The 27,592-nt window shown below is 37.4% G+C and overlaps 1 protein-coding gene across 3 annotated transcripts in view; it reads right to left on the minus strand.

Moving 5' to 3' along the window:
- Positions 1-520: 520 nt before the first annotated feature.
- GPCPD1 (glycerophosphocholine phosphodiesterase 1) overlaps positions 521-27,592 on the minus strand; it is a 63,005-nt gene continuing 35,933 nt past the window's right edge. For all 3 annotated transcript variants that reach the window (XM_033440283.2, XM_004276447.3, XM_049699482.1), the window contains 8 exons: positions 24,298-24,375; positions 23,551-23,590; positions 21,834-21,895; positions 19,127-19,192; positions 17,609-17,745; positions 17,007-17,142; positions 16,422-16,582; positions 521-3,913 (listed from right to left, as the gene is read on the minus strand). In XM_033440283.2, the coding sequence (XP_033296174.1) occupies positions 3,724-3,913; positions 16,422-16,582; positions 17,007-17,142; positions 17,609-17,745; positions 19,127-19,192; positions 21,834-21,895; positions 23,551-23,590; positions 24,298-24,375 (870 nt within the window). In that variant the 3' untranslated portion in view covers positions 521-3,723. The remainder of the gene's footprint in view (positions 3,914-16,421; positions 16,583-17,006; positions 17,143-17,608; positions 17,746-19,126; positions 19,193-21,833; positions 21,896-23,550; positions 23,591-24,297; positions 24,376-27,592) is intronic.

A 27,592-nucleotide genomic window follows, 5' to 3' on the forward strand; every position in this document is an offset into this window, starting at 1 on the left:
AAACCTAAAACATAAAGGAGTAAATCACTTGTATCCAAATCTAAATTAACAGGACTCCACTGTCAACCTAGAGTACCAAACCAGGAATAATGTGAAAAAACAAAATGCAGTCAAGATGTGGTGAGTCAAGGCACAAAGGACAATGATGCTCCCTCAAGACTCATGAAACAGCGCCCCCCACAGGTCACGCAAGTTCTATCTGAGGCAGTACCTGCTTTACTTAAGGGGCACCGGCTGCAGGATTTAGGTGTACTGCCCTAGAAAGGGACAAGGCCTGGGGGAAAACTGTACCTTATCTGCCACTTATTCCCGTGACTGTCCCCATTCAGCATGGACTAGAAAATTGGTTGTGGTAACCCCTTAACTATGTGACCCCAAGAAACGGGTAGAGTGAGAACTCCATGTGTAAACATGCCAACGTACATGCACATGCAAGCACACACACTCCAGACAACACGGCCACGCACACCATATGAAAACATATGTATATTGTGAAACAATCTGAGTTAAGAAACTAGGATTGTATTCACCACCATTTATTTATCTAGTTCATAACTAAGTATAGAACACTATGGTAGTGCTAGAAATGCAATGAAGTCCTTGCCCTTAAGGGGCTTACAATCTTATTAGGGAAATATAACAGGCACATAAAAAGTGGGACTACAAGAAAGCATATGCTAAAGAATGCCACAAAAATTCAGAAGGCAGCATTGTATAAGAACACGGGTTTAGGAGTCACAAAGCCCAGTTCTAGTCCCAACCCGGTAAGTCAGTTAACTTGTCTGGGTTTAAAACCCAGGCTGAAAATAAAACTGGTAAGATTTAGAGGCTGTCTGTACTTGTTTGCATCATGAGCTGAGGAATGGTTTTTGGAAGAGGTGGCACCTGAGCTGAACGCAGAAGGAAGACAAGGAAAGCGGTGCTGAGGTAGGCCTAAGCATGGGCTTCAGAGGGGAGAAGAAAGACGAGTGTCACAAGGAGCAATGGGAGTGAGGTCACGGGTGGCTGTGGCTGCCCTCAGGCACCACTGACACAGCAATGAGCTGTAGTCCTCACATTTACATCCAGGCGGTTACAGTACGTAATTCCGGACAGTGGAATTATCAGAGAACAATGGCAGCATTTTATCAAACATTTCACTCAGTTTCCAGAAAATATAAAATAATTTAACATTATACCTCTACATTTAAAACTGACATCAATAAACTGTTCCAACTGCCAAATGTAAACCAATTCAAACTTTACATTCTTAGTAAACATAACTAAATCTCTTAATTCAAAAAGACATTTGATACAAATTATCCCCACAATTCCAAAGTTTAGTTTCTACTATGTTTCATGCACTGTGGAAATAAAAATTTGTAAGACAAGGTCCCTGCCCCTGAAGTGCCTGCAGCCTGGTGAGACAAACCTCAACTATGTCTACCTAAAGTGTGCTATGATACATGGCATGATCAAGGAATGAACATTGGGCCATGGAGTAGAAAAGGTGGATTCATCCCTTCTTAAGTTTTGGCAAGGGTGCAGCGGACAGAGGTCAATGAATGGCTTAAGGAGAAATGAGTTTGGCAGGGAGAAAGTATCAAGGAAAAAGAAGGCTTCCAGGCAGAGGTCACATGGCTACAGACAGGAAGTAGTGTAGGAATATGGCGTGGCTAAGGCCTAGCACAGGTACAGTGTAGCTGGAGCAGAGTATACAAGGCAATAGCTAGTGATATGGAAGCCAGGACCTAGTCCTATAAAAACGAGAGCCACTGCTTGCTATGAGTTAATCATCCACTAACCCTGGTGTTTATAAGGTCAGGAAGAGACAGGAAAGAAACTGAGCAGTGAGGTCCTGTCCTTGTCAGAAGCAATGGCTGTAAGCTCTTCTCAGCAAATTACACAGTTCAGGAAACTGACCCCCACATCACTTCCTTTCCTGTTTTTTCATGATCTGCAGGTCTTCAAAATGGAGCTGGAACTGGAAAGGCACAGGGGAGGAGCAAACAAACACGACTTGAAATACACATATGGCTAATCAAGTTACTGTAAGGTAATGGTAATTGTACTGTACCAGGTCTGCAGATCAAGAAAAGTAATTCTTTTTCAGGAGTTTTCTAAAAGTGCCTAATTCACATCAAGTGATGGAAAATCTCTTTCAACATGAGAAAAGTATATAAAACCCCTGCAGAAGACTCCATTTCCTAAACTATTTTCCATTAAATATCAGTGTTACAAACACAATACCATAGGCTTTTAAAGCCTATCTTCACACAATTTAGATCTGACCAAAGCTGCATTGCTTGGCTTAAAAAAATAAAAAGATACAAATATATAATCCAAGTTTCAGGTTCTCAGCTACTACCAAATCATGTCAATACATGAATAAACTGCCTAGTGAGGAACATGCAATAAAAGGTATATGCAAATAAGCCATCCTTGCAGAGTAGACACTAAATTCCAATTTCTCATAATAATAATATAGAACCAATGCTATAAAAGTAACACCTTCTTGAAATTTCATTTTATAATGAAGAAAATAAATCTGTGTATTTTATTCAACATTCATTCATAAGTTACAATTATGCCAAAACAATCTGCTTCTAATGAAAGAAACCTTGGTATAATCCTAACAACATGCATATACATTTAATAGAATCTTCTGCATTTCTAAATAAATTACATGCATGATATTCATTAACCAATAAAGAATACCGATATAAGAATTCAGGACATTTATTTTTCTGCACAGAGATTTAACTACCGTACAACACACACACAAAACAAACCCATAAAGCAACGGTGTGTAATAGGTAGTGAGAGACACTTAAGCATATTTAAAATGCCTACAAATAGGCTTTTTTTTTCCTTTTTTTTTTTTAGGCAACAAATTATTTTTCTGTCCTTGACACCTTCTCACACTCACCTAGCACCACAGATGCAAGGACTTACAGTAAACGTGTACCATCTCATGCTTAAAACAAAAAGCATGCATTCAACAGAATTTATACATTATCATCTACTGTACTAAGTCTTCAATCCATTCTTTTAATACTTTATACATTGTTACCCTGCAGCTTTTTGAAATTTTAGTATTTATGCAAAACAACTTTTGAAAGATTTATGAAACAAGTTTTCAAGGATCACCTCTAGGCTATTTACACAGGCATTGGTTTGGTTAAGTGGGGAAATGGCAGCAGCCTCAAGGTTCATACTGAATGAGAATGGTGTGAATGTCAATTCATGTCAAAAATACACAGATGGCACAAAGGTTTGTGCAGTTGGAATCACCAGTGCAAATGCATGCATTTGAGGTACTTATTTTTCCCATGGTCAGGTATAATTATGCATAGTCATGTTCCTTGAGTGCTAAATATTTCAGACCTGATCAAATGAAAAGCTGTAATAAGTGTAAATATGAGATATTTGTATAGTTAATTTCAAAGTGTTATGTTTTTAATGAATATTTGTTTAACATTATAACTTACATATTTAGTTTAAAATATTTACCAACCAATAAAGTTTTTCATTGTAAAGAGACTGACTGGTAATTATACCTGGCCAAGTGATTTAAATAGAATACTTGAAATTCTAGCAAGAACTGTAGTGAAATATTAAAATACTTCATTATTGCTTCACTGGACTGAAAACCTAAAAGGCATAGATAAACAATGCTCAGTGATGAAAAGTGAATACCCAGAACAGCGATGCATGCCCCGAATGGTCTCCGCCCAATAAACACTAAGCATTCTCCACATTATCTATGCCATTGGCATCCACATGGATGTCAGGCTCCCCACAAAAAGACGAGGGGACAAAGCGGCTAACAGTGGGACACAAACAGCTCTTAAGCTCTGGCAATTCTTGCTTCAGACGTTCCAACTGCTCCACTTGGAATATATTTGGCTGTTCAGGCATCCAATCATATATCCTGTGATGAAAAAAACACAAAACATAAAATATGGTAATTTTATGGTTTACTTAGGACCTGGCTTACCTTTTTCAGGAGAATTTGCTTACTGAATGCCTAAAACACCTATACTACAGAGTCCTCTTATTTTTTCTTTAAAAGATATAAGCATCAGTTCTATTCAAAAATATTTCTCTTCTCCCAGTCTTTCCAATAATCCAGAATAGCATCACTGCCTTTTGTACCCCTGAAGCAAAACAGCTGATTATAAATTGATAGAATGTGAAATCTGTAGCTTATTAGTGATTCTTCAAGTATCTTTTCTCCAAGTTAATCAATCAGCAATGCCTCATTTGACGGAAGGAAAGTTACTACACAGTAGAGCTGGAATTCATATCCAGTTCTGACTTCAAAGCACTTAAGATCAAGATGAAAAGGACTGCCCGGGACTTCCGTGGAAGTCCCAGTGGTTAACACTCCGAGCTTCCGGATTGGTTCAAGATGGTGGAGGAGAAGGACGTGCACTCACTCTCTCTTGCGACAGCACCAGAAGTACAACTAACTGCTGAACAATTCTCAACAGGAAGACACTGGAACTCACCAAAAAAGACACCCCAAAGACAAAGGAGAAGCTGCAATGAGATGGTAGGAGGGGCTCAATCACAATGAAATCAAATCCCATAATCGCTGGGTGGGCGACTCACAAACTGAACAATTACACCACAGAAGTCCACCCACTGGAGTGAAGGTTCTGAGCCCCATGTCAGGCTTCCCAACCTGGGGGTCTGGCAACGAGAGAAGGAATCCCCTGAGAATCAGACTTTGAAGCCCAGCGGGATTTGACTGCAGGACTTTGACAGGACTGGGGAAACAGAGACTCCACTCTTGGAGGGCACACACAAAGTAGTGTGCGCACAAGGACCCAGGGGAAACTAGCAGTGACCTCACAGGAGACTGAATCAGACCCACCTGCTAGAGTTGGGAGGGTGTCCTGCAGAGGCGGGGCGGGTGGCTGTGGCTCACCACGGGGACAAGATACTGGGAGCAGAAGTTCTGGGAAGTACTCATTGGTGTGAGCCCTCACAGAGCCCACAATTAGCCGCACCAAAGAGCCTGTAGGCTCCAGTGCTGGGCGGACTCAGGCCAAACAACCAACAGAGAGGGAACTCAGCACCACCCATCAGCAAACAAGTGGATTAAAGTTTTACTGAGCTCTGCCCACCAGAGCAAAACCCAGCTCACTAGTCCCTCCCATCAGGAAGCTTGCACAAGCCTCTTAGATAGCCTCACCCACAAGAGGCAGACAGCAGAAGCAAGAAGAACTACAATCCTGCAGCCTGTGGAAGAAAAACCAATATCAAAGAAAGACGGACAAAATGAAAAGGCAGAGGACTATGTCCCAGTTGAAGGAACAAGATAAAACCCCCGAAAAACAATTTAATGAAGTGGAGACAGGCAACTGTCCAGAAAAAGAATTCAGAATAATGATAGTGAAGATGATCCAGGACCTTGGAAAAAGAATGCAGGCAAAGATTGAGAAGATGCAAGAAATGTTTAACAAAGACCTAGAAGAATTAAAGAACAAACAAACAGAGATGAATACAGTAACTGAAATGAAAAATACACTAGAAGGAATCAATACCAGAATAACTAAGGCAGAAGAACAGATACGTGACCTAGAAGACAGAAGGGTGAAACTCACTGCCGCGGAACAGAATAAAGAATGAGAAGAAATGAAGACAGCCTAAGAAACCTCTGGTACAACATTAAACGCAACAACATTCTTATTATAGGGGTCCCAAAAGGAGAAGAGAGAGAGAAAGGACCCGAGAAAATATCTGAAGAGATTATAGTCGAAAACTTCCCTAACATGGGAAAGGAAACAGCCTCCCAAGTCCAGGAAGCACAGAGAGTCCCAGGCAGGATAAACCCAAGGAGAAACACGCCAAGACACATAGTAATCAAATTGACAAAAATTGACAAAATTTAAAAATTTAAAAATTGACAAAAATTAAAGACAAAGAAAAATTATTAAAAGCAACAAGGGAAAACTGACAAATAACATACAAGGGAACTCCCATAAGGTTAACAGCTGATTTCTCAGCAGAAACTCTGGAAGCCAGACGGGAGTGCCACGATATGTTTAAAGTGATAAAAGGGAAGAACCTACAAGCAAGATTACCCAGCAAGGATCTAATTCAGATTTGACAGAGAAATCAAAAGCTTTACAGACAAGCAAAAGCTAAGAGAATTCAGCACCACCAAACCAGCTCTACACAAAGGGTAAAGGAACTTCTCTAAGTGGGAAACATAAGAGAACAAAAGGACCAACAAAAACAAACCCATAACAATTAAGAAAATGGTAATAGGAACATACATATCGATAATTACCTTAAATGTAAATGGATTAAATGCTGCAAGCAAAAGACACAGGCTTGCTGAATAGATAAAAAATACAAGACTATATATATGCTGCCTACAGGAGACCCACTTCAGACCTAGGGACACATACAGACTGAAAGTGAGGGGATGGAAAAAGATATTCCATGCAAATGGAAATCAAAAGAAAGCTGGAGGAGCAATACTCATATCAGATAAAATAGACTTTAAAATAAAGAATGTTACAAGAGACAAGGAAGGACACTACATAATGATCAAGGGATCAATCCAAGATCAATTACAAATATATACGCACCCAACATAGGAGCACCTCAATACATAAGGCAACTGCTAACAGCTATAAAAGAGGAAATCAACAGTAACACAGTAATAGTGGGGGACTTTAACACCTCACTTACACCAATGGATAGATCATCCATTCAGAAAATTAATAAAGAAACACAATAGGCCAGATAGATTTAATTGATATTTATAGGACATTCCATCTGAAAACAGCAGATTACACTTTCATTTCAAGTGCACATGGAACATTCTGAAGGATAGATCACATCTTCGGTCATAAATCACACCTTGGTAAATTTAAGAAAACTGTAATCATATCAAGCATCTTTTCCGACCATAACACTATGAGATTAGAAATTAGAGGGAAAATATGTAAAAGCCATAAACACACAGAGGCTAAATACTAGTAAATAAACAAGAGATCACTGAAGAAATCAAAGAGGAAATCAAAAAATACATACAGACAAATGAAAACAAAAACATGACGATCCAAAACCTATGGGATGCAGCAAAAACAGTTCTAAGAGGGAAGTTTATAGCAATATATCCCACCTCAAGAAACAAGAAAAATCTCAAATAAACATCTAACTTTTTACCTAGAGGAACTAGAGAAAGAAGAACAAACAAAACCCAGTTAGTAGAAGGAAAGAAATCATTAAGATCAGAGCAGAAATAAATGAAATAGAAACAAAACAATAGCAAAGGGCTTCCCTGGTGGTGCAGTGGTTGAGAGTCCACCTGCTGATGCAGGGGACATGGGTTCGTGCTCCGGTCTGGGACGATCCCACATGCCATGGAGCGGCTGGGCCTGTGAGCCATGGCTGCTGAACCTGTGCATCCAGAGCCTGTGCTCAACAGGAGAGGTCACAACAGTGAGAGGCCCGCATACCACAAAAAAAAAAAAAAAAAGCAAAGATTAATAAAACTAAAATCTGGTTCTTTGAGAAGATAAAACAACCCTGATAAACCTTTAGCCAGACTCATCAAGAGGGAGAGGATTCAAATCAATAAAATTAGAAATGAAAAAGGAGAAGTTACAACGGACACCACAGAAATAAAAAGCATCATGAGACTACTACAAACAACTATATGCCAATAAAACTGACAACCTGGAGGAAATGGACAAATTCTTAGAAAGGTATAACCTTCCAAGACTAAACCAGGAAGAAACAGAAAATATGAACAGACCAATCACAAGTAATGAAATTGAAAGTGTGATTAAAAATCTTCCAAGAAACACAAGTCCAGGACCAGATGGCTTCTATCAAACATTCAGAGAAGAGCTAACACACATCCTTCTCAAACTCTTCCAAAAACCTGCAGAGGAAGGAACACTCCCAAACTCATTCTATGAGGCCACCATCACCCTGATACCAAAACCAGACAAGGGTATTACAAAAACAGAAAATTACAGACCAATATCACTGATATAGATGCAAAAATCCTCAACAAAATACTAGCAAACAGAATCCAACAAAACATTAAAAGGATCATACACCATGATCAAGTGGGATTTATCCCAGGGATGCAAGGATTCTTCAATATATGCAAATCAATCAATGTGACACACCATATTAACTAACTGAAGGAGAAAAGCCATATGATCATCTCAATAGATGCAGGAAAAGCTTTTGCAAAATTCAACACCCATTTATAATAAAAACTCCAGAAAGTGAGCATAGAGGGAACCTACCTCAACATAATAAAGACCATATATGACAAACCCATAGCAAACATCATTCTCAATGGTGAAAAACTGAAAGCATCTCCTCTAAGATCAGGAACAAGACAAGGATGTCCACTCTTGCTACTTTTATTCAACATAGTTTTGGAATTCCTAGCCATGGCAATCAGAGAAGAAAACGAAATAAAAGGAATCCAAATCGGAAAAGAGAAGTAAAACTGTCACTGTTTGCAGATGACATGATACTACACACAGAAAATCCTAAAGATGTCACCAGAAAACTATCAGGGCTAATCAATGAGTTTGTTAAAGTAGCAGGATACAAAATTAATGTACAGAAATCTCTTGTACTCCTATACACTAATGATGAAAAAATCAGAAAGAAATTAAGGGAACAATCCCATTCACCACTGCAACAAAAAGAATAAAATACCTAGGAATAAATCTACCTAAGGAGGCAAAAGACTTATACTCACAGAACTATATGACAGTGATGAAAGAAATCAAAGACAACACAAACAGATGGTAAGATATACCATGTTCTTGGATTGGAAGAATCAATATTGTCAAAATGACTATAGTACCCAAAGAAATCCACGGATTCAGTACAATCCCTATCAAATTACCAGTGACATTTTCTACAGAACTAGAACAAAAAAATCTTAAAATCTGTATGGAGACACAAAAGACCCCGAATAGCCAAAGCAATCTTGAGGGGAAAAAATGGAGCTGGAGGAATCAGACTCCCTGACTTCAGACTATACTACAAAGCTACAGTAATCAAGACAATATGGTACTGGCACAAAAACAGAAATACAGATAAATGGAACAGGACAGAAAGCCCAGAGATAAACCCACACACCTATGGTCAACTAATCTATGACAAAGGAGGCAAGGATATACAATGGAGAAAAGACACAGTGTCTTCAATAAGTGGTGCTGGGAAAACTGGACAGCTGAATGTAAAAGAATGAAATTAGAACACTCCCTAACACCCTACACAAAAATAAACTCAAAAAGGAATAAAGACGTAAATGTAAGGCCAGACACTATCAAACTCTTAAAGGAAAACATAGGCAGAACACTCTATGACATAAATCACAGCAAGACCCTTTTTGACCCACCTCCTAGAGAAATGGAAATAAAAACAAAATAAATAAATGGGACTTAATGAAACTTCAAAGCTTTTGCACAGCAAAGGAAACAAGAAACAAAACAAAGAAACAACCCTCAGAATGGGAGAAAATATTTGCAAATGAAGCAACTGATAAAGGATTAATCTCCAAGATTTACAAGCAGCTCATGCAGCTCAATATCAAAAAAACAAACAACCCAATCCAAAAATGGGCAGAAGACCTAAATAGACATTTCTCCAAAGAAGACATACAGATTGCCAACAAACACATGAAAGGATGTGCAACGTGACTAATAATTAGAGAAATGCAAATCAAAACTACAATGCTGTATCACCTCACACCAGTCAGAATGGTCATCAAAAAATCTACGAACAATAAATGCTGGAGAGGGTGTGGAAGAAAGGGAACCCTCTTGCACTGTTGGTGGGAATGTAAATTGATACAGCCACTATGGAGAACAGTATGGTGGTTCCTTAAAAAAACTAAAAATAGAACTATCATATGACCCAGCAATCCCACTACTGGGCATATACCCAGAGAAAACCATAATTAAAAAAAACATGCACCCCAATGTTCACTGCAGCTCTATTTACAATAGCCAGGACATAGAAACAACCTAAGTGTCCATCGACAGATGAATGGGTAAAGAAAATGTGGCACATATATACAATGGAATATTACTCAGAGATAAAAAGGAACGAAATTGGGTCATTTGTAGAGACGTGGATGGACCTTGAGACTGTCATACAGTGTGAAGTTAAGTCAGAAAGAGAAAAACAAATATCATATATTAATGCATATATGTGAAATCTAGAAAAATGGTACAGATGAACCTGTTTTCAGGGCAGAAATAGAGACACAGATGTAGAGAACAAACGTATGGACACCAAGGGGTAAAGCAGGGTGGAGGGGGGTGAATTGGTAGATTGGGATTTACATATATTCACTAATATGTATAAAATAGATAATAAGGAAATAAATAAATAAAATACCCACCCCCGCAAAAAAAAGACTCCAAGCTTCCACTGCAGTGGGCACGGGTTTCATCCTTGGTTGGGCAACTAAGACCCTGCACGCCATGCGGTGCCGCCAAAAAAATAATAATGAAATAAAGTAAAATAAAATAAAGGACTTCTCACCAGTGTGAAAATTATCCTAAAGCTATGCAGTACTGGCAGGTGTACCTAGAGTTGAGAGTCCAGAAAAAGCCCCAAGTGACAATGGCAGCACTAGCATTGCCTATCAGCAGAGAAAGGAAGGTCTTTCATGCTTTAAATGTGAAAGCCAGACAATTTATGTGAGGAACTAACTCTTTATGACCTCACAGTAGGGAATAATTTCTTAAACAAGATTTTTAAAGTATTGATTCTATTAAGTATTTGACTATTCTAATATAAAGACTTTCTGTTAAAGACATACATAAGAGAATGAAAAGTTACCTCTGGGTCAAGGTATCAGACAGAACAAAAGCATCTAAGTTCACCCCCTATATTGTGTTAAAAATAAAATAAAGGTATTAAAAGAAAATTCACTGAACATGAGAAGAACCAAAGAGACAGTACAACAGAATTTTGGAAGCTAGAAAACAGATGGATTAAGTAATAACAAAGTGTTTCAGTTAGCAGAATGGATAGGTCAAACCACAAGCCAGTAGTTGAAAAAATGAAAAGGGTGAGTTAAAAGCAGCCCCAAACTTCTGTAGATCTTGGGGGGGAAGGAAGGGGCTCAAAGAGGGACAATGAGATGAAGGCTTGAGCAGCAGCAAGTGGTTCCCTTCCTCTTACTCCCTGCTGTGGAGGCTGCTCTTACCCCACTTGGTTGAGGTTTATTTCCAGAATTAAACAGGAAATCTGGAATGGAGGACAAGACCAGGTTAGAGAGTTTGGGGCATTTTATAAAATGGCCATCAGCATCAGGGATATTAGAGATGGTACAAATACAACACATGCTAAATACAGACATGCCCTCCTTCCCCCATCTCTCTTCCCACACTTGACTCCAAGAAACCAGACCTGTATCCTCTAAGAATATATTATAGCGTCTTCTACGAGGAATCTGACTAGTCAAAAAGCAAAGTTTTTTAATCTACTGACAGATGTATGACCAAACAGGTCACCCAGATCACCCCATAGTAAAACCCCATAAGCCCTATTCACATGCTCAGAGCTTCCAACAAGCTTTTTAGATCTTAATTCCTTATCGTAAGAAGCAGCCAAGAATTTCTAAATATCTGAGGAAAGCTTCTAACAGGTAAGGTAGTAAGCAAAAGAAAATTTTTTTTAAAAAAGTTCCTTAATGCCTTCAAATAGTACTTTCATCAAATGAGAACAGGATTTTTTAACTATATATAGAAAAAAGAGAATCCAGAGAAAAAAGGACAGTTCTTGAAAATTAAAAACACAATAGCAGATATGAAAAACTCAATAGCATGAGTGGAAGATAAGGTTGAGGAAATCTTTGAAAGTGGAAAAGACAAAGATAGAAAATATGAGAAAAGATAAAGAACTTTAAGTCTCGTCCAGGAGTGTATAATATACAACAAAAGGATTCTATAAAGAAAAAAAAAACAAACTCAGAAAAATGGAAGAAATAAAAATCAAAGAAATAATTCACTAACTATTCCACATCTTCAAGGACATGTATCAATAGACTAAAAGGGCTACCAAGTGTCCAGCACGATGGGTAAAACCAGACCCACAAGACCATCTCTATGAAAGTTTAGAACACTGGTGATGAGAAGAATCTCCAAACTTCCAGAGAAGAAACAAAGAAATCACATGTGAGGGAGTAGGAATCAACATGGTTTCACATTCCTTAACAGCACAATGGAATTGTGAAGAGGATGGAGAAATGCTTTTAAAAGTCTAAAGGAAAATGATTTCTAACATGGAATTTTATGCCTGGCCACAATACTTCCAGACACACAAGACCTCAAAAACATTTACTTTCCATCCTTTCTCAAGAAGATACTGAAGGATGTGTTCCATAAAAATGACAGTAAAGTAAAAGAAAAAGATTTGGACTACAGGACACAGAAGGTCTGACACAAGAACTGTAGCTCAGCATGGCAGCTGTGCCCAAAGAAGTCAAACAATATGTACTGGAGGAGCCTGCATGGGTGGGCAGGTATGCTCAGGGCTATCACTCCAGGAGGGCCCCTGCCCACCCTACCAGCTTTGAAACCTACAGAGTGCCCTGAGCCATTTAACATGTGTTGATTCAGTGTCCACTCTACCTGACAGGTTTATTATGGGTGGCCTACTCCTGAGAACTGGTAGGAGGCTCCAATGAGCATTGAACAGCCCACTCCATGTACCCATATTCCTGCTGTACTTCCAATGCCTGACCCACGGACGGATGTCTTGTCATGCTGAGCTAGAGACCTAGTGGGTCACAAAATCAGTTCAGAAAGTTAAGAAAAGCATTGAAATAGGTGTGAGCCAGTGGCACAATCATTTAAAAAGCACACACATATAAATAAAATATTCAAGGGGCATTATCTTTTTAATTTAGTTTCAGGTACACACTTGTAGATATACATATCTATGTGTGCACTGGGCTGCAACGTGAAATGCATTTCTAACTGATTTTGGGGTCAAAAGGTTTAAGTCACTGCCCTAAAGAAACTTATACACGTACCATAGGACAGCTGGTCAACGATGTTTACAGCAAACACTGTAATAGCAAAAACCTGAAAAAAAAAAAAAAAGGGCTTCCCTGGTGGCGCAGTGGTTGAGAGTCCACCTGCCGATGCAGGGGACACGGGTTCGTGCCCTAGTCCAGGAAGATCCTACATGCTGAGGAGTGGCTGGGCCCGTGAGCCATGGCTGCTGAGCCTGCGCATCGGGAGCCTGTGCTCCACAACGGGAGAGGCCACAACAGTCAGAGGGCAGCATACCGCAAAACAAAAACAAACAAACAAACAAAAACCTGGCAACCACCTCAGTGTTCTCCAATAGTAGAATAAATTGTGGTAGAATCATACAGCCAGGAAGATGAATAAAGTACAGCTAAACGTAACAAATGGATTGATTTTAAGAATATAACAAGTAGGAAAAGAGTACAAATAAAGCTTAAAGCCATGAAAAACTAAATGTTATATTGTTTAGCGATAGATATAAGAATTTAAAAACTTTTAAAAGAGAGTAATTGCTTGCTTGTCAGTTATATCTATGGGAGGAGGTAGGGGCATAGAATTAGAGAGGAGAACACAGGGGAGTTCAAATCTAATAATAATGTTCTTTAAATGTGGGTGTCTGTTACTGAATTTTTAAAAATAATTTGAGCAGACACAGTATAGAAAGAGGAAACATTGCTCAATTTACTCTACGAGGCAAGTATTATCCTCATGCCAAAATTAGACAACAACCATTTGATAAAGGTAAATTAAAGGCCACCTTACTCATTACTACAAATGCAGAAATTCCAAATATCAGCAAATCAAGCATAGCAGCTTATAATATATCACAAAACCATGATTAAATGCAAAATCTGTGTTAATGCCTTTGTAAAAGAGAACAAATTGGTTTTTGATAAACTAAAACACATCACAATGCTCCCACATGTAAAATGAAACAAAGGTTCTTCTGAATCACTATCATTCAAACCTTCTATAGGTCTAAATTTGGTAATGAAAAAGTAATAGCATAAGCACCTTAAGTACCAAGAAATAGTTCCAAAAAATATTAGGGCACAGGAATTCAGCTAGAGACAATGGAAGGGATAGGTGTAAGGGACTGCTAGTTTGTTTTTTTAAATTTTTTTTTTGGCTGCACCTCACGGCTTGTGGGATCTTAGCTTCCCAACCAGGGACTGAACCCGGGCCCTCAGCAGTGAAAGCACAGAGTCCTAACCACAGACCACCAGGGAATTCAGGACTGTTGGTTTTTACTGTTAGTCTTGTAGAACTATTTGAAGTATATACACACACACACAACACACACATAAGTGTGGCTGATTATATATACATATGTAGTTCTTTGACTAAAATTGAAAAAAGAAGAAAAAACTTCCAAGGATAATAAAGACTGACTTGACTCTAACACAGTCCACCTCTCCTCTCATCAGGTCTGAACAGAAGGCCAGTGCTGGGCTGCCTCCTCAACATCCTCCACACCCTCAACACAGTCCTGCCCTGGTGCCTGCTTGCACCTCTGCCTAAAACGCAAATCCTGTCAAAGCTGATTTAACCCCCCCACCCCACCCCACCCCTGCCCAAATCCAACTCAATCCTTCCTCTTTAAAATTATTCTTGTTGACCCTGAGCCAGGAAGAACTCACTTTCTTTAGGGCCTTTTGTATCACATAGTATCTTCCTGTTCTCCCTGCAAGGTCAGTGTTTGGCTACAACCAAGTAAGGCCCTTTAGTGAAGGATCTAACTAAAATTTGTATACCCTACAACTGCCATACCTGGTATAATCTCACAATATACTTTTCTTGCCTGAAAATATTTGCAATCATCCCTTCCTCCTCCTCCAAGAAAGAAATATTCTCCCAAAATTTGCTAAATAAAGCACTTCCATCAAATTGTAATTTAAAAATTTTAATTTTCCTTTAATAAGTTGGAAACGTCTATTAAAAAGAGCTATGAATCATGCCACTTAAAGCAGTATTAACCAAACACTTTAAAAGGCAGGCATTATCCGGGTGGCAGTTTTAAAACCAGACTAATTCAGACAAAAAAGTTGGGGTGGGGAAAAGCTTTATTAAGAAAGTGATATAACTTTATAGAACAAACAGTAATATAAACTAAATCCAACGACTGTATTTTTTAAAGCAGGCCTGGTAACAATTTCATCACTTACTCTTTGTATGATGCTGCTCAAGCATTAGCAAGCCCATTAATCCCCTCAGCAGGACAAATGACATTCCCTCTAACCCAAAATTTCTTTACGCTGAGCAACCTTTTCATCTCTCTGAGATCTCAGACTTACATCCTAAACACCCAGGGAGTTTATTTAAAAAGAAAAGATTAGTTCAACAAATATTTGAGCTTCTACATCTAACCTCTGGTGATACAGCAGTGCACAAAACAGGCAAAGTCTTGCCCTCATGGAGCTTCTGTTTGTGGGGGTGTGTTGGGGGTGGGATGGGAAAGGAGGTTGGGGAGAAAATAAGTAAAATATAGTATGTATATGGATATATCACGTGGTGGTAAATGTATGGAGAAAAGTCAGGAAGTGCACTGTGAGTAGAGGTTTTGATTTGAATTAGGATATTCGGGGAAGGCCCTACTAAGAAGGTGACATTTTAGTCTTTCCTGACATCTTTATCAGAAGAGAAACAGCAGGAGGCCAATTAGGGGTGGGGGCGGGGATCATCTCACCTAGGGCCTTGTAAGGATGTGGGATTTTACACTAGGAGACACAGAATAGGGGGGGAAGGTTAAGCAGTAACATGATCTGACTTCAGTTTTCAGTCCTGCCCGCCCCCATAATGGACAGCAGGGTGTATGAGTGGATGCAGTCCCAGTAAGCAGCTTACTTTCATAATCCACCTGAGAAACGATGTGGCTTAGTGGAGAGTGACAACAGTAAACGATTCAGGATATATTTCGAAGACAGAATCAACATGATTCTGATTTTGTCTGATTGGATTTGGGTATGAGATAAAGAACACAATCATGAAAGACTCCAGGGATCTGGCCTCAGAAACTGGAAAGAAAGTTGTCATTTATACTGAAATCAGGAAGTCTATAGGAAGAATAGGCGTTGATAGATGGATATAAAAGTTTAGAGGTCAGGGGAAAGGCTTGAGTTGGGGATATACAAAAGTAGGAAAAGGCATAGAACTGGATGAGATCACCAAGAAAGTTGGTGTAGATAGAGAAGAGGTCTAGGGCGGCCACCTTCACCCGCAAGATGACTCAATACATCTGGGTTAGGGCCCAGTCATCTGAATTTTTAAACAAGCTTCCCAAGTGACTGTGGTATAACTTCAAAATTTGAAAAATTCCACGGACAAATGTTAAGATATTTCTACTTTTTTTCTAACAATCCATTAAAATTTTTCATGAAAAACAAATACCTATCATAAATTAGACCATTAACTCCAAATTCCTTTAATTTCTTTCTGTTTTCAGGATCATTGGTATCATCACCCCAGCAGAATATGACCAGTCCCTTAGCTTTTGCCTCTTGAATATAGGATGGGTTTCTGAGAAGGTCTTCAGTATGTGCATTTATCCCCTAAAAGAAGAAAGATAAGTTACTCATGAAAGAGAAACTTATTATATGTATAAAATACATAACTAATAAGAACCTGCTGCAAAGCAGAATGGACAGGGAAAGAAAACGTTAGAATTTTTTCTTCCAATTTATGCGATCAAACAAGTTTACAATCTAACCGTTTTAGATGATTCATAAAACCCACTCAGAAAACTAAACTACAAAACTTACTTAACCTAGGCCTGCAAGAAAATCTTTGTTGGTGGTGATCATTTAACTGCTTTTCAGTCTGAGATTTAATATCCTCATTTTAAGTAGAGCTACCTGCTCATTATACATAGGTCAAAACTAACCAAGTAGATGTTAAATTAATATATAACTTTATTTACTAGTGCTCTAAAACATTTTTAAAAAACAAATATTAAAATATTCAACCACAGCTTACCAGTAGATTTTCAAACTGTGCAAAGCTCATTGCAATGGGGGTTGTCCGAGATCTGAGGTCCATGAGTTCAGGGTAAATATCAGATTTCCCCTGAGTCAAAAATAATATGGGATATTTGTTCTGCTTTTGCCGAACCCTGAAAAAGACAGTTTAAAAAATACTTTTCATTGGGGAGATAACCATAACATATTGTTTTGAAATTTTAGAAAATACTAAAAATATAAAGAAACAAAATTTTAAAAGCATACTCATTACTGAGATATAACCACCATTAATGTGTATTGCCTTTTAGTCAAAAAAAGAAAAATTTAAATTATTCTATACAAGAGTTAAAATATTCTCAGGAATGGGCAAAAAGAAATCCCTTGAGGGCTTACAATTTGGTAAGGAGGATATTATACATCTGTAAAATGAAACACAAGGCATGAGGTGCTATAACCCAGCGGGTGTGGAGGCCATCCCAGTAGAGAATATATACAATGGGACTGAGAAGACAAATCAAGGGTGAAGTCTGGGAACTTCCCCACCTCCAACTACTATCTCTGTGCCCTTAGTCCTAGCTACAGTGTAAGCATATAGGAGAAAAAAACTGAATTACTCACATTGTGCAAATATCTGCATCAAATGAAGAAAAAACTATTCTCCTCTTCCCAGAATTTTCTAAGACAGTTTTTAAAATTATATCCAAAAACAGATTCATGTCAAAATATGTTGATAAGTTACCATCCCATATTCCATCCTATATAGAAGAATAGGAAAACAAAAGTCATTAAATACCTTAGAATCACAGTGCTAGGAAAAATTCTCGAGAACATTTAGTCCAACTCTTATTTTACAGATGAGAAAGCAAAGGCCTGTGTGAATTATTATCATAATCAGGTATAGAGACACTTATATACAAAGCAATTATAACATCAAAAGACTTTTGCTTTAATAAGGTTAACAAAATAAAAACTAAAACTCTGGAAATTTGAAATCTACCATGACTTTAAAATATTTTTATGCAATCTTCATAAACTATAAGTGGACAAAAAGACTCCACTTCGTTTGCTAACTCACTACCCCAAAAACCCTGGTAATTAAGAATTACCAGTTAAAAATCTCATTCTTTGAGTCTTAGGCATATCAAGTGCCCTCAATAAATAATAAAAATAATTTTCTAATTATAGCTAAGATACCAAGAGCCCTATTGATATTCAAATATTAAAAATTTTAAGTATTAGTCATTACAATAATTCTAAAAGTTCTGAAAACTAAAAATCACCTACTAGAAAAAGCATGGTTGTGCACTTGCATGTTATATGTTAGCCAGGATCGGCTTATCATAAATAGCTACATAGAAGACATGCTTTAAGGGCAGTTATAGATTATTCTGACCAGAACAAATACCAGGACTGCCCAATCATGATGCCTGGATTAACTACTTCCAATGTCCCCCCACCCCAATCAGCCCTCTTACCATGCAGCCTTATCCATTTACACATATCCCCATCTGATACATCCAAGTTGTTTTCCTCGACTAAAAGACTGTTAAGTTTCAGGAAGGCAAGGCTTTATTCTGTTTTCTTCACTACGTAAGCACAGAACTCAGAAAATGCCCGGCGCATAGCAGCTTTTCAATAATTATTGAACAAAAGAATGACTAAATTTCAGAGTGATTTAAAACATGTCTGCAGAAATTTCTTTTCCTGATTAATTATTACTAGCTACTGCCACTTAACAGAAAACTGCTTAGGCACTTATTTAAGGTATATATTGAGACGGGGGTTAAAAAAAAAAAAAACCAAAAAACTAATCAGAGTTATAAAGTTCTGACTGGCCACAGTTCTCACTGTTCACTTTATAAGTGTGCCCAGAAACCATCCATATTAATGTGCACATGAGACACATGTAAATTAGAATTTCTACTATAATACATTCATCACTACTTTTAAGAACTTAAATATTAGTGTAAGTGTAAGATATACTTTACTTCAAAGTTCCAACAAGCACTGTGCTTGCTGGAAGAAGCCACAATTTCAGTTTCATTTATTCCATTAAAACAAAGAGACAGGAATGAATGCATTTAAAGAAACGGGGGAGGGAGGAACGAAGAATGTGCCACATGGAAAATGACTTACCCTTTGTTGGCAGATCCATTTTATTTCTATGTTAAACCCTACATCTTCTGGCAAAGACTCTAAAACCTAGAGTTGTGTTTGTTGGTGGTAAATTTTGTTTCATTTTTGGTGAGATGAATGGTAGAATAAGAAGGAAAAAAGAAAAATGGATTAATTACAAAAAGCAAACTATAAGAAAACATATCACTAGTAAGGATAAAGTGTTTTGTGCCTTCAGCAAAAACCACTATCTTTTCTTATACTCAAACTGACAACCTGGTTGATGATTAAGTTGAATAAGAAAGTCAAAAGAAATTAAATAGCAAAGGCAGTAGTCTTTAGCAATATCTGTGATAATCGATCACTACTAACCGCAAAGATGATCCTGACCTAAAATCCCTTTCACCATCACTACTGAACAGCTAAAGTGAGCAGTAATAAGATAGGCAGCCTCATGAATTTAAAAAGACATTTGTCATGTTTTCTGAATTGCATTCAGGTATGTCAGTCTACTTTACTAAGATATGGTTATATGAAAAACCATGATTTCTAGCTTGCTGTGAAGGTGGTGATGCTTAACACCACAGTGATAACCTCCTGGAAAGATGTTAACTCCAAATTAAAGAGGCTCATAAATAAATAAGTCTATATCTATATAAATTAACAAATAATATAGTGTCAATATATCTAAATTATCTAGAAACTTTGGACTTCCCTGGTGGCACAGTGGTTAAGAATCTGCCTGCCAATGCTGGGGACACGGGTTCAAGTCCTGGTCTGGGAAGATCTCACATGCCACGGAGCAACTAAGCCTATGCGCCACAACTACTGAGCCTGCGTTTTAGAGCCCGTGAGCCACAACTGAGGCCCACACGCCTAGAGCCTGTGGTCTGCAACAAGAGAAGCCACTGCAATGAGAAGCCCGTGCATTGCAATGAAGAGTAGCCCCCGCTCGCTGGAACTAGAGAAAGCCCACGCACAGCAACGAAGACCCAATGCAGCCAAAAATAAATAAAATAAATTTATTAAAAAATAAAAACTAAATTATCTACACACTTTGCAATAACACCACTTGGGCAGCATAACTAGAAAATCCAATCTAAAATATGAAGCTTGGGGCTTCCCTGGTGGCGCAGTGGTTGAGAGTCCGCCTGCCGATGCAGGGGACAAGGGTTCGGTTCGTGCCCCGGTCTGGGAAGATCCCACATGCCGCGGAGCGGCTGGGCCCGTGAACCATGGCCGCTGAGCCTGCGCGTCCGGAGCCTGTGCTCCACAACGGGAGAGGCCACAACAGTGAGAGGCCCGCGTACCGCAAAAAAAAAAATGAAGCTTGGTTATTAACTTACAATCAGCTGGTTTAGTCAGTATTTCAAAGTGTAGAAATCCTTAACATGTATAATATATATGGTATTTAATTTTATAATAGCAAATAAAAGAATGCTAACAGAGTAAGAACACAGCCTGGGACTCTGGTGACCTGGGATCTAGCCCCTGCTGCATGAAAAGTACAGTACCTAAAACAGGTTGTACTCAATCTCCTATGGGGCTTTTTGACTTTCTCCGAATTTCTCCGATACGTTTAGCCTTTTTTAGTTAACATACCTTCCACAATTTTACTGGACTAATGCAAAATCAGAAAAATAAGGACAATAGTGTATATTAGTGTTGAGATTGGTATACATCAAATTTGCAGGATTCCCCTTTATACTAAGATTGCGTTTGGCCTTTCTTTGGATTCAAACTTTCTGATTAAATTATAGTGATGGCAAAGTGAATGAATAAATGTGTGTTTATTTGGCTAAATGAAAGTTGTCAAACCTTTGATAAACAATTTTTTTAAAGCCTGTTTTTCTGTTCTATGAAATCACAAGTCTAGAAATCATGGAATTTCTAAGAACCAAACTATTTCAGAATTTTGGACTAGAAGGAATGACTTAGCTGGGCTTCATAAATATCTGAAAATTTATACAAATCATGCTCTAAATTCACTAAGACAATGTCTATTTTAGGGGCTCTCTTGTAGCATTCTTTTTGGAGGGTGAATAATCATGATAAACTGAAATTACCTATTTTTGCCTAAGAAGTCTATTGTACCTGACACATCACCAGAAAAAGACAGTGGAGAAGAGAAAAAATTAGGAAATGGAGCCAGCAAGAAAATGAGACTCAGCATGGCCAAAGAAGGTATCTGGTATTCCCGCAGGCTTGCCTGACGCTGTCAAAGGAATTCCTCTATGAATTGGGTCTAGTTTTTAAATGTTCATGCCAGTTTTTGTTACATATTTTCAGAGTGAATACTTGAAATCTGTATTTCATTTTAAGTAACCAGGGTACTTATTTTCTTTGGTTGGGGAATTTCTCTCTAAAAGCTAAGGACCAGCCTTACATATTGTAAAAATGTCTCTCCCATCGTCACACTCCCCAACCCCTTTTCTGTGCCCTTTCCTTCCTGTTTATATACAGAAATATGTGAATTTCCTATTCTTACCAAATTAACCCAATGAGGTAGGAATTTTATTCATTTGAGCAAATAAGTTTCTCAAAAAAAAAAAAAGGCACCATAGGCACACTTCACAAGAATGTATCTTCTCTAAAAAGCATCAAACATAAGTTTACATTAATGTTGTCTTTTACACAGCCTTTTTAGTGCCCATTTAAAAGACCATAATAAATTATTCAGATATAACAGAATAATGATAGCCTGCCCTAGTTTTCCTAAGGAACTTACCATCTTAAGAGAAGGAAATGGCTGATTTTCAGAAAAGGAATTTTCCTCCTCAACCACAGATTCTGAAAATTTAAATTACAAAAACTCAGTAGATAAATGCCATTTTATCACTAAGACCTTTTCCTAAATTCTGAAGGCAAAAAAAAAAAAGATGTAGTTATGAGATCCTTTCATATATAGTATTTTTGAAGGCTCCTGTATTTATTAATTTTAACCATTAAAACCCCCATTTTCAAAATAAGCATCCTTTATGAAGACTGGTTTACAACATTTAGTAGGAACATCACAGTTTATGACCTCAACAGTGATTATTTTCTTATAAAAACTGTAATATAATTTTAAGAAAGGAGTCACAAGCAGTGATTTGTTATTTCTCAGTGAAATTAAGGGCTGTGTAATCTTGCTAATACTTCTACTTGAGATATCAAGTTAGAAATTAAGAGAATCTATAGGTAGCATTACCATTTAATCCAAAATTGATTATGTCTCAAGGCGCACAAGAATTTTTTTCCAAAAGAGAAAAATTTTTATATCAAGATTAAAAAGAAAAATCACCCAGGAACAAACAAAAAGCAAAACAAAAATTACAACAAAAATAACCAACCCTAGTGCATTACAAATTCAAAAACTAAATCATGTAAAATTTTCCAGTCAAATAAATTAAAGGTAAAATTGATTTTACTACTAATAGTTATGAACTATTTACAAGCTTGTAAAGTCATATTTACGCCCTGAGAATAATCTTTGGAGTCTTTGGCACCTCACTAATTTCTTCATAAAGGCATTCCAACTATCCTGTTATCCTAAATGCAGATTAACATCTAATGAGTACCTACTATAACCAGAGTACTGTAAATGTTTCAGGGAATATAAAAACATTTCCCCCACCCTTGAGAGGTTTACATCCTGGAGGAAGAGAAAGGACATACAGAAAAATAAAGGGTTAAAGAAAGGACACACCAAGGCTAAAATGAATGTCACAGACTACTAAATTCTGTGGAAGTAGAAAGTAAAGTGGAATTACAAAGGGATTTTGTGGGTAGGACAAGCTTTGAGGAAACAGTCACAGAGTGGTTAAGTAAAGTAACCGAGGTCACAGTTGGTAAATGCTAGAGCTGGTTTCAAATTCCTGGCTCTGGAGCCAGATTCTATACTTGATACATTCTGTACTTTGTAATGCTTAAGAATGTGTGGAAAGAGGGACCTCCCTGGTGACACAGTGGCTAAGACTCCGTGCTCCCAATGCAGGGGGCCCGGGTTCGATCCCTGGTCAGGGAACTAGATCCCACATGCATGCTGCAACTAAGAGTTCGCATGCCACACTAAGGAGCCTGTGTGCCACAACTAAGGAGCCCACCTGCCACAACTTAGGAGCCCACATGCCACAACTAAGAGGCCGGCGAGCTGCAACTAAGGAGCCCACCAGCTGCAACTAAGACCCAAATTAATTAATTAAATAAAAAAGAATGGATAGGTACAAAATTATAAAGAATTTTTGATCATCAAGCTAAGAAAATTCATAAAAGTGAAAAATCATGCTTACTATACATGACATGTATGCATTTGGCAATTAATACATATAAAGCCTTCATGTCTATAAAATTACATTTATATAACCCAGTATTATATTAAAGTCACCAAGAGTAAGTTAAAATGGATAAGGAAATTCATGATGCTAATTATGAAATGAAAACAGTGTTTTCACATTGGTACATACCTTTCAGTTCTTTAGATTTTAGTGCAGTCACATGAGTGAGCTAGAAAACACACACACACACACACACACAAAATGTAATCAGAAAAAAAGGCCTTAGTTTATGAAGATATGGTTAATAGAACTATAACTTGAAAAGCTAGCAAGTTAGGAGAAATTATAAAATGTAGAATCATCAGTTTAATAAGAATAAGCACTTACCACTGTACATATTTTATATTTACATACATATGCATAAGACCATGATCAAATACCCAAGTAGGGGAGAATATAAAAATTATTAGGTTAGGAAACTGTTTATACTCAATCAACCAATAATTTAGGTATCTAATGAGAATAAGAAGAGGGATCATGTAAAATTACATAGTAAAATACAGGAGGATTTTAGATAGTAGCATAGCTATAAAAATCAACAATAGCATAGAAGGCTAAGTATAAAATAAAAAAGAGCTAAAGCAGACCAGAGACAACCTAAGATTATGGCTAGCCCCTATGGCCTATAAAGACTTATAGCCCATCTCCTTCAAAAAAGCAAAAAAAAAAGATGGGGTCCATAGAAACTGTTAAAGAAGACAGATGGATGAGCACGAACCCATTCTTCCTAACAGAACAGAAAACCAAAGCACAGACTCAGTACATGCTGTATGTATCTAGTCATCCCCATGCACAAAGAGAACATTACTATATACAAACAAGTACAAATAGTCCTAAAACTAAAAGATAATTTACGTTTTACATTATTATTACTACCTTTAACAACTGGAGTTGGTCATAGGTTAATTCTTTTACTGGAATTTCAAATAATTCAACTGGATCAGCATCAAATTTCTAAAAGAGAAAATTGGGCCCCACGTTATTACTGAATGTTTACTCTAAACTGGCCTAATATCTCAATTTACTGATGAGAATAACAGCTTGGTGGCCTCAGTGAGCCCATGCAGGGGAGCCCTTGCTACCGAACACCACCTCCCAGCTTAAATTCTGGCTTTTGTTTTTAATGTAGGTGGGAGTGCCTGGAAGAAAACAGCTGGGAAGAAGCTGTAGCACTAAAGACACACTGAGAACCAAGCCACAAGTCAGTCATTTCCCCTATTTCCTGTCATGCTGTATACATTTTATTTGACACATATCCATGCTACAGGACTAGGAAATCAACAGGCATGCAGGATCTAAGGATTAGTTTCTATCAGTAAGTTTCTAAACCTTTTAAACTGAAGTTTGGTTAAAAACAGCCACAGAAATCAACTGTCATGAAAAAATCATCTGGTTAGCTGTAAGTAGTAATATTTAATAGGAACCCTAATCTATTATAAATGCTTTCCCAAGGAGCAAATCTGTTTTATTAGATTTTAATATCATATCAAATGTCACACTGTTTAGGCACTTCTATCTTAAGAAAATGAGTTAATGTACCACCAATAAATCATCAATCCAACAAATATATTAAAATCCGTTACATTTATATTCATTCATGTATATATAGTATGAGGCTATATACGTATAAATTTCTTCTGGAAGGACACGCAAGAAACTATTAAGAGAAAGGAGTACCACCAAGGAGAAAAAGTAAAGGAAGATTTACTTTTCATTTCATAATCTTCTGAACTACTTATAATTTTATAAATGAACATAAATTGGTTTTTTAAGGAAAATACCAACTTAAAAATTAATACTAAAAAATATATAATTTATTGCTTTCATTCTGCAATTAACTGAACCAGGTTCAACTTAAGAGCAGGACGAATTCTGGTGAAAACTGGGGATCAGTTATACTCTTCAATTAGCCCTCATGGATTTTTAGAAATTACAGCTAGAGTCATTAATCTCAATCTTGGTTAGTGAGTTCCTTCACCACTCCATTCCTTCTCATTTCGCTTTGCATTAACATTTCCCCACAGCAAAAAAAACCTGCCCCAATTCTATTAAGTAATTCTACTTCTGTCATCTAAATAGGTGCACCTCGGAAATTCCCGGGAGGTCCAGTGGTTAGGACTCAGTGCTCTCCACTGCCAAAGGCCCAGGCTGAATCCCTGGTCAGGGAACTAAGATCCCACAAGCCACGCAGCGTGGCCCCCCCCAAAAAAATAAATTTAAACAAATAAATAAATAAATTTAAACAAACAAATAGGTGCATCACCTTCCTTCCTTCTCCTAATACCCTTTCACAGAAAGGGAAGGGTCCTTTTCTATAAATGATAATAATCCAAACTGATACGACTGTTTAGAATCCACTAGCAGGCAGAGCTAGGTGCCTTGTCATAGGTGCCTTGCATACTACACCAATGCAGTGTCTGATACATGTTAGCAAATCAAACTTTATTTATCTTGAAGTATACTTAAGTTACAATATTGTGTTACTTTCAGGTGTACAGAAAAGTGATTGTTATACTTTTATATATGTGTGTATACATATATAAGTAATTACGTATCTATTCTTTTTCAGATTCTTTTCCATTATAGGTTATAAGATATTGAATATTGTTCCCTATGCTGTACAATAGGACCTTGTTTATCTATTTTATATATAGTAGTTTGTATCTGCTAATTCCAAACTCTTGATTTATACCTCAGCCACCCCTTTTCCCCTTTGGTAACCATAACTTTGTTTTCTAAGTCTGTTTTTGTTTTGTAAATAAGTTCATTTGTGTCATATTTTAGATTATACATGTAAGTGATATCATATGGTATTTGTCTTTATTTTTCTAACTTACTTCAATTAGTATGATAATCTCTAGGTCCATTCATGTCACTATAAATGGCATTACTTTATTCTTTTTATGGCTGAGTAGTATTCCATTGTATGTGTGCATATCTTTACACATTCATCTGTATCCATTCATCTGTCAATGGACATTTAGCCATGTCTTGGCTATTGTGAAGAGTGCTGCAATGAACACTGGGGTGCATGTATTTTTTCGAACTATAGTTTTCTCCAGACATCCCAGGATTGGGATTGCAGGATCATATAGTAACTTAATTTTTTAGTTTTTTGAGGAACCTCCATACTGGCTGCACCAATTTACTTCCCACCAACAGTGTAGGAAGGTTCCCTTTTCTCCATACCCTCTCCAGCATTTATTATTTTTAGACTTTTTGATGATGGCCATTCTGATTGGTGTGAGGTGATAACCTCATTGCAGTTTTGATTTGCGTTTCTCTAACAATTAGAGATACTGAGCATCTTTTCATGTGCCTGTTGGCCATCTGTATGTCTTCTTTGGAGAAATGTCTATTTAGTTCTGCCCACTTTTTGATCGGGATGTTTTTTTTTGATATTAAGCTGTATGAGCTCTTTGTATATTTTGGAAATTAATCCCTTGTCAGTAGCATCATTTGCAAATATTTTCTCCTAGTCAGTAGGTTGTCTTTTTGTTTTGTTTATGGTTTCCTTTGCTGTGCAAGAGCTTTAAAGTTTAATTAGGTCCCGTTTGTTTATTTTTGTTTTTATTTCCATTAGTCTAGGATACAGATCCAAAAAAATATTGCTGCAATTTATGTCAAACATTCTGCCTATGTTTTCCTCTAAGAGTTTTATAGTATCTGGTCTTATATTTAGGTCTTTAATCCAATTTCAGTTTATTCTTATATATGGTGTTAGAGAATGTTCTAATTCATTCTTCCACACGCAGCTGTCAAGTTTTCCCAGCCTTAACTTTAGATCAACACAACGGAAAATGATACCCAACACAGTTTTAAAGAAAATGCCAAAGAAAAGGGTTTTTAAAGGACCCTCCTAGTTTAAGTCCCTGAGAAATCACTTGGTTAACTTGTATACTGAAGTCCAGATGCTATATAATTATTACAATTATTTCCGTACAACAGTAATTATAATTTTAAAGAAATTATATGCTTTTTAAATCTCCTTCTGGACTTTCTCCTCTATCATGCCCTCTTTTCCATTCTCACTGTCTCTACTCCAGTTCTGGCTTGTCTTAAGGTTTGGCCCACATTTCCACTCCCCTTGTCTCTAGTCTCTGTCCTCTTAAGTTGTCCTTACATCAGGTATCAAAATATTCATCTGAAAGTTTACTTCTAAAACATTTCC

This window comes from Orcinus orca, chromosome 16, assembly GCF_937001465.1.
Source record: "Orcinus orca chromosome 16, mOrcOrc1.1, whole genome shotgun sequence".
NCBI classification, from domain to species: domain Eukaryota; kingdom Metazoa; phylum Chordata; class Mammalia; order Artiodactyla; family Delphinidae; genus Orcinus; species Orcinus orca.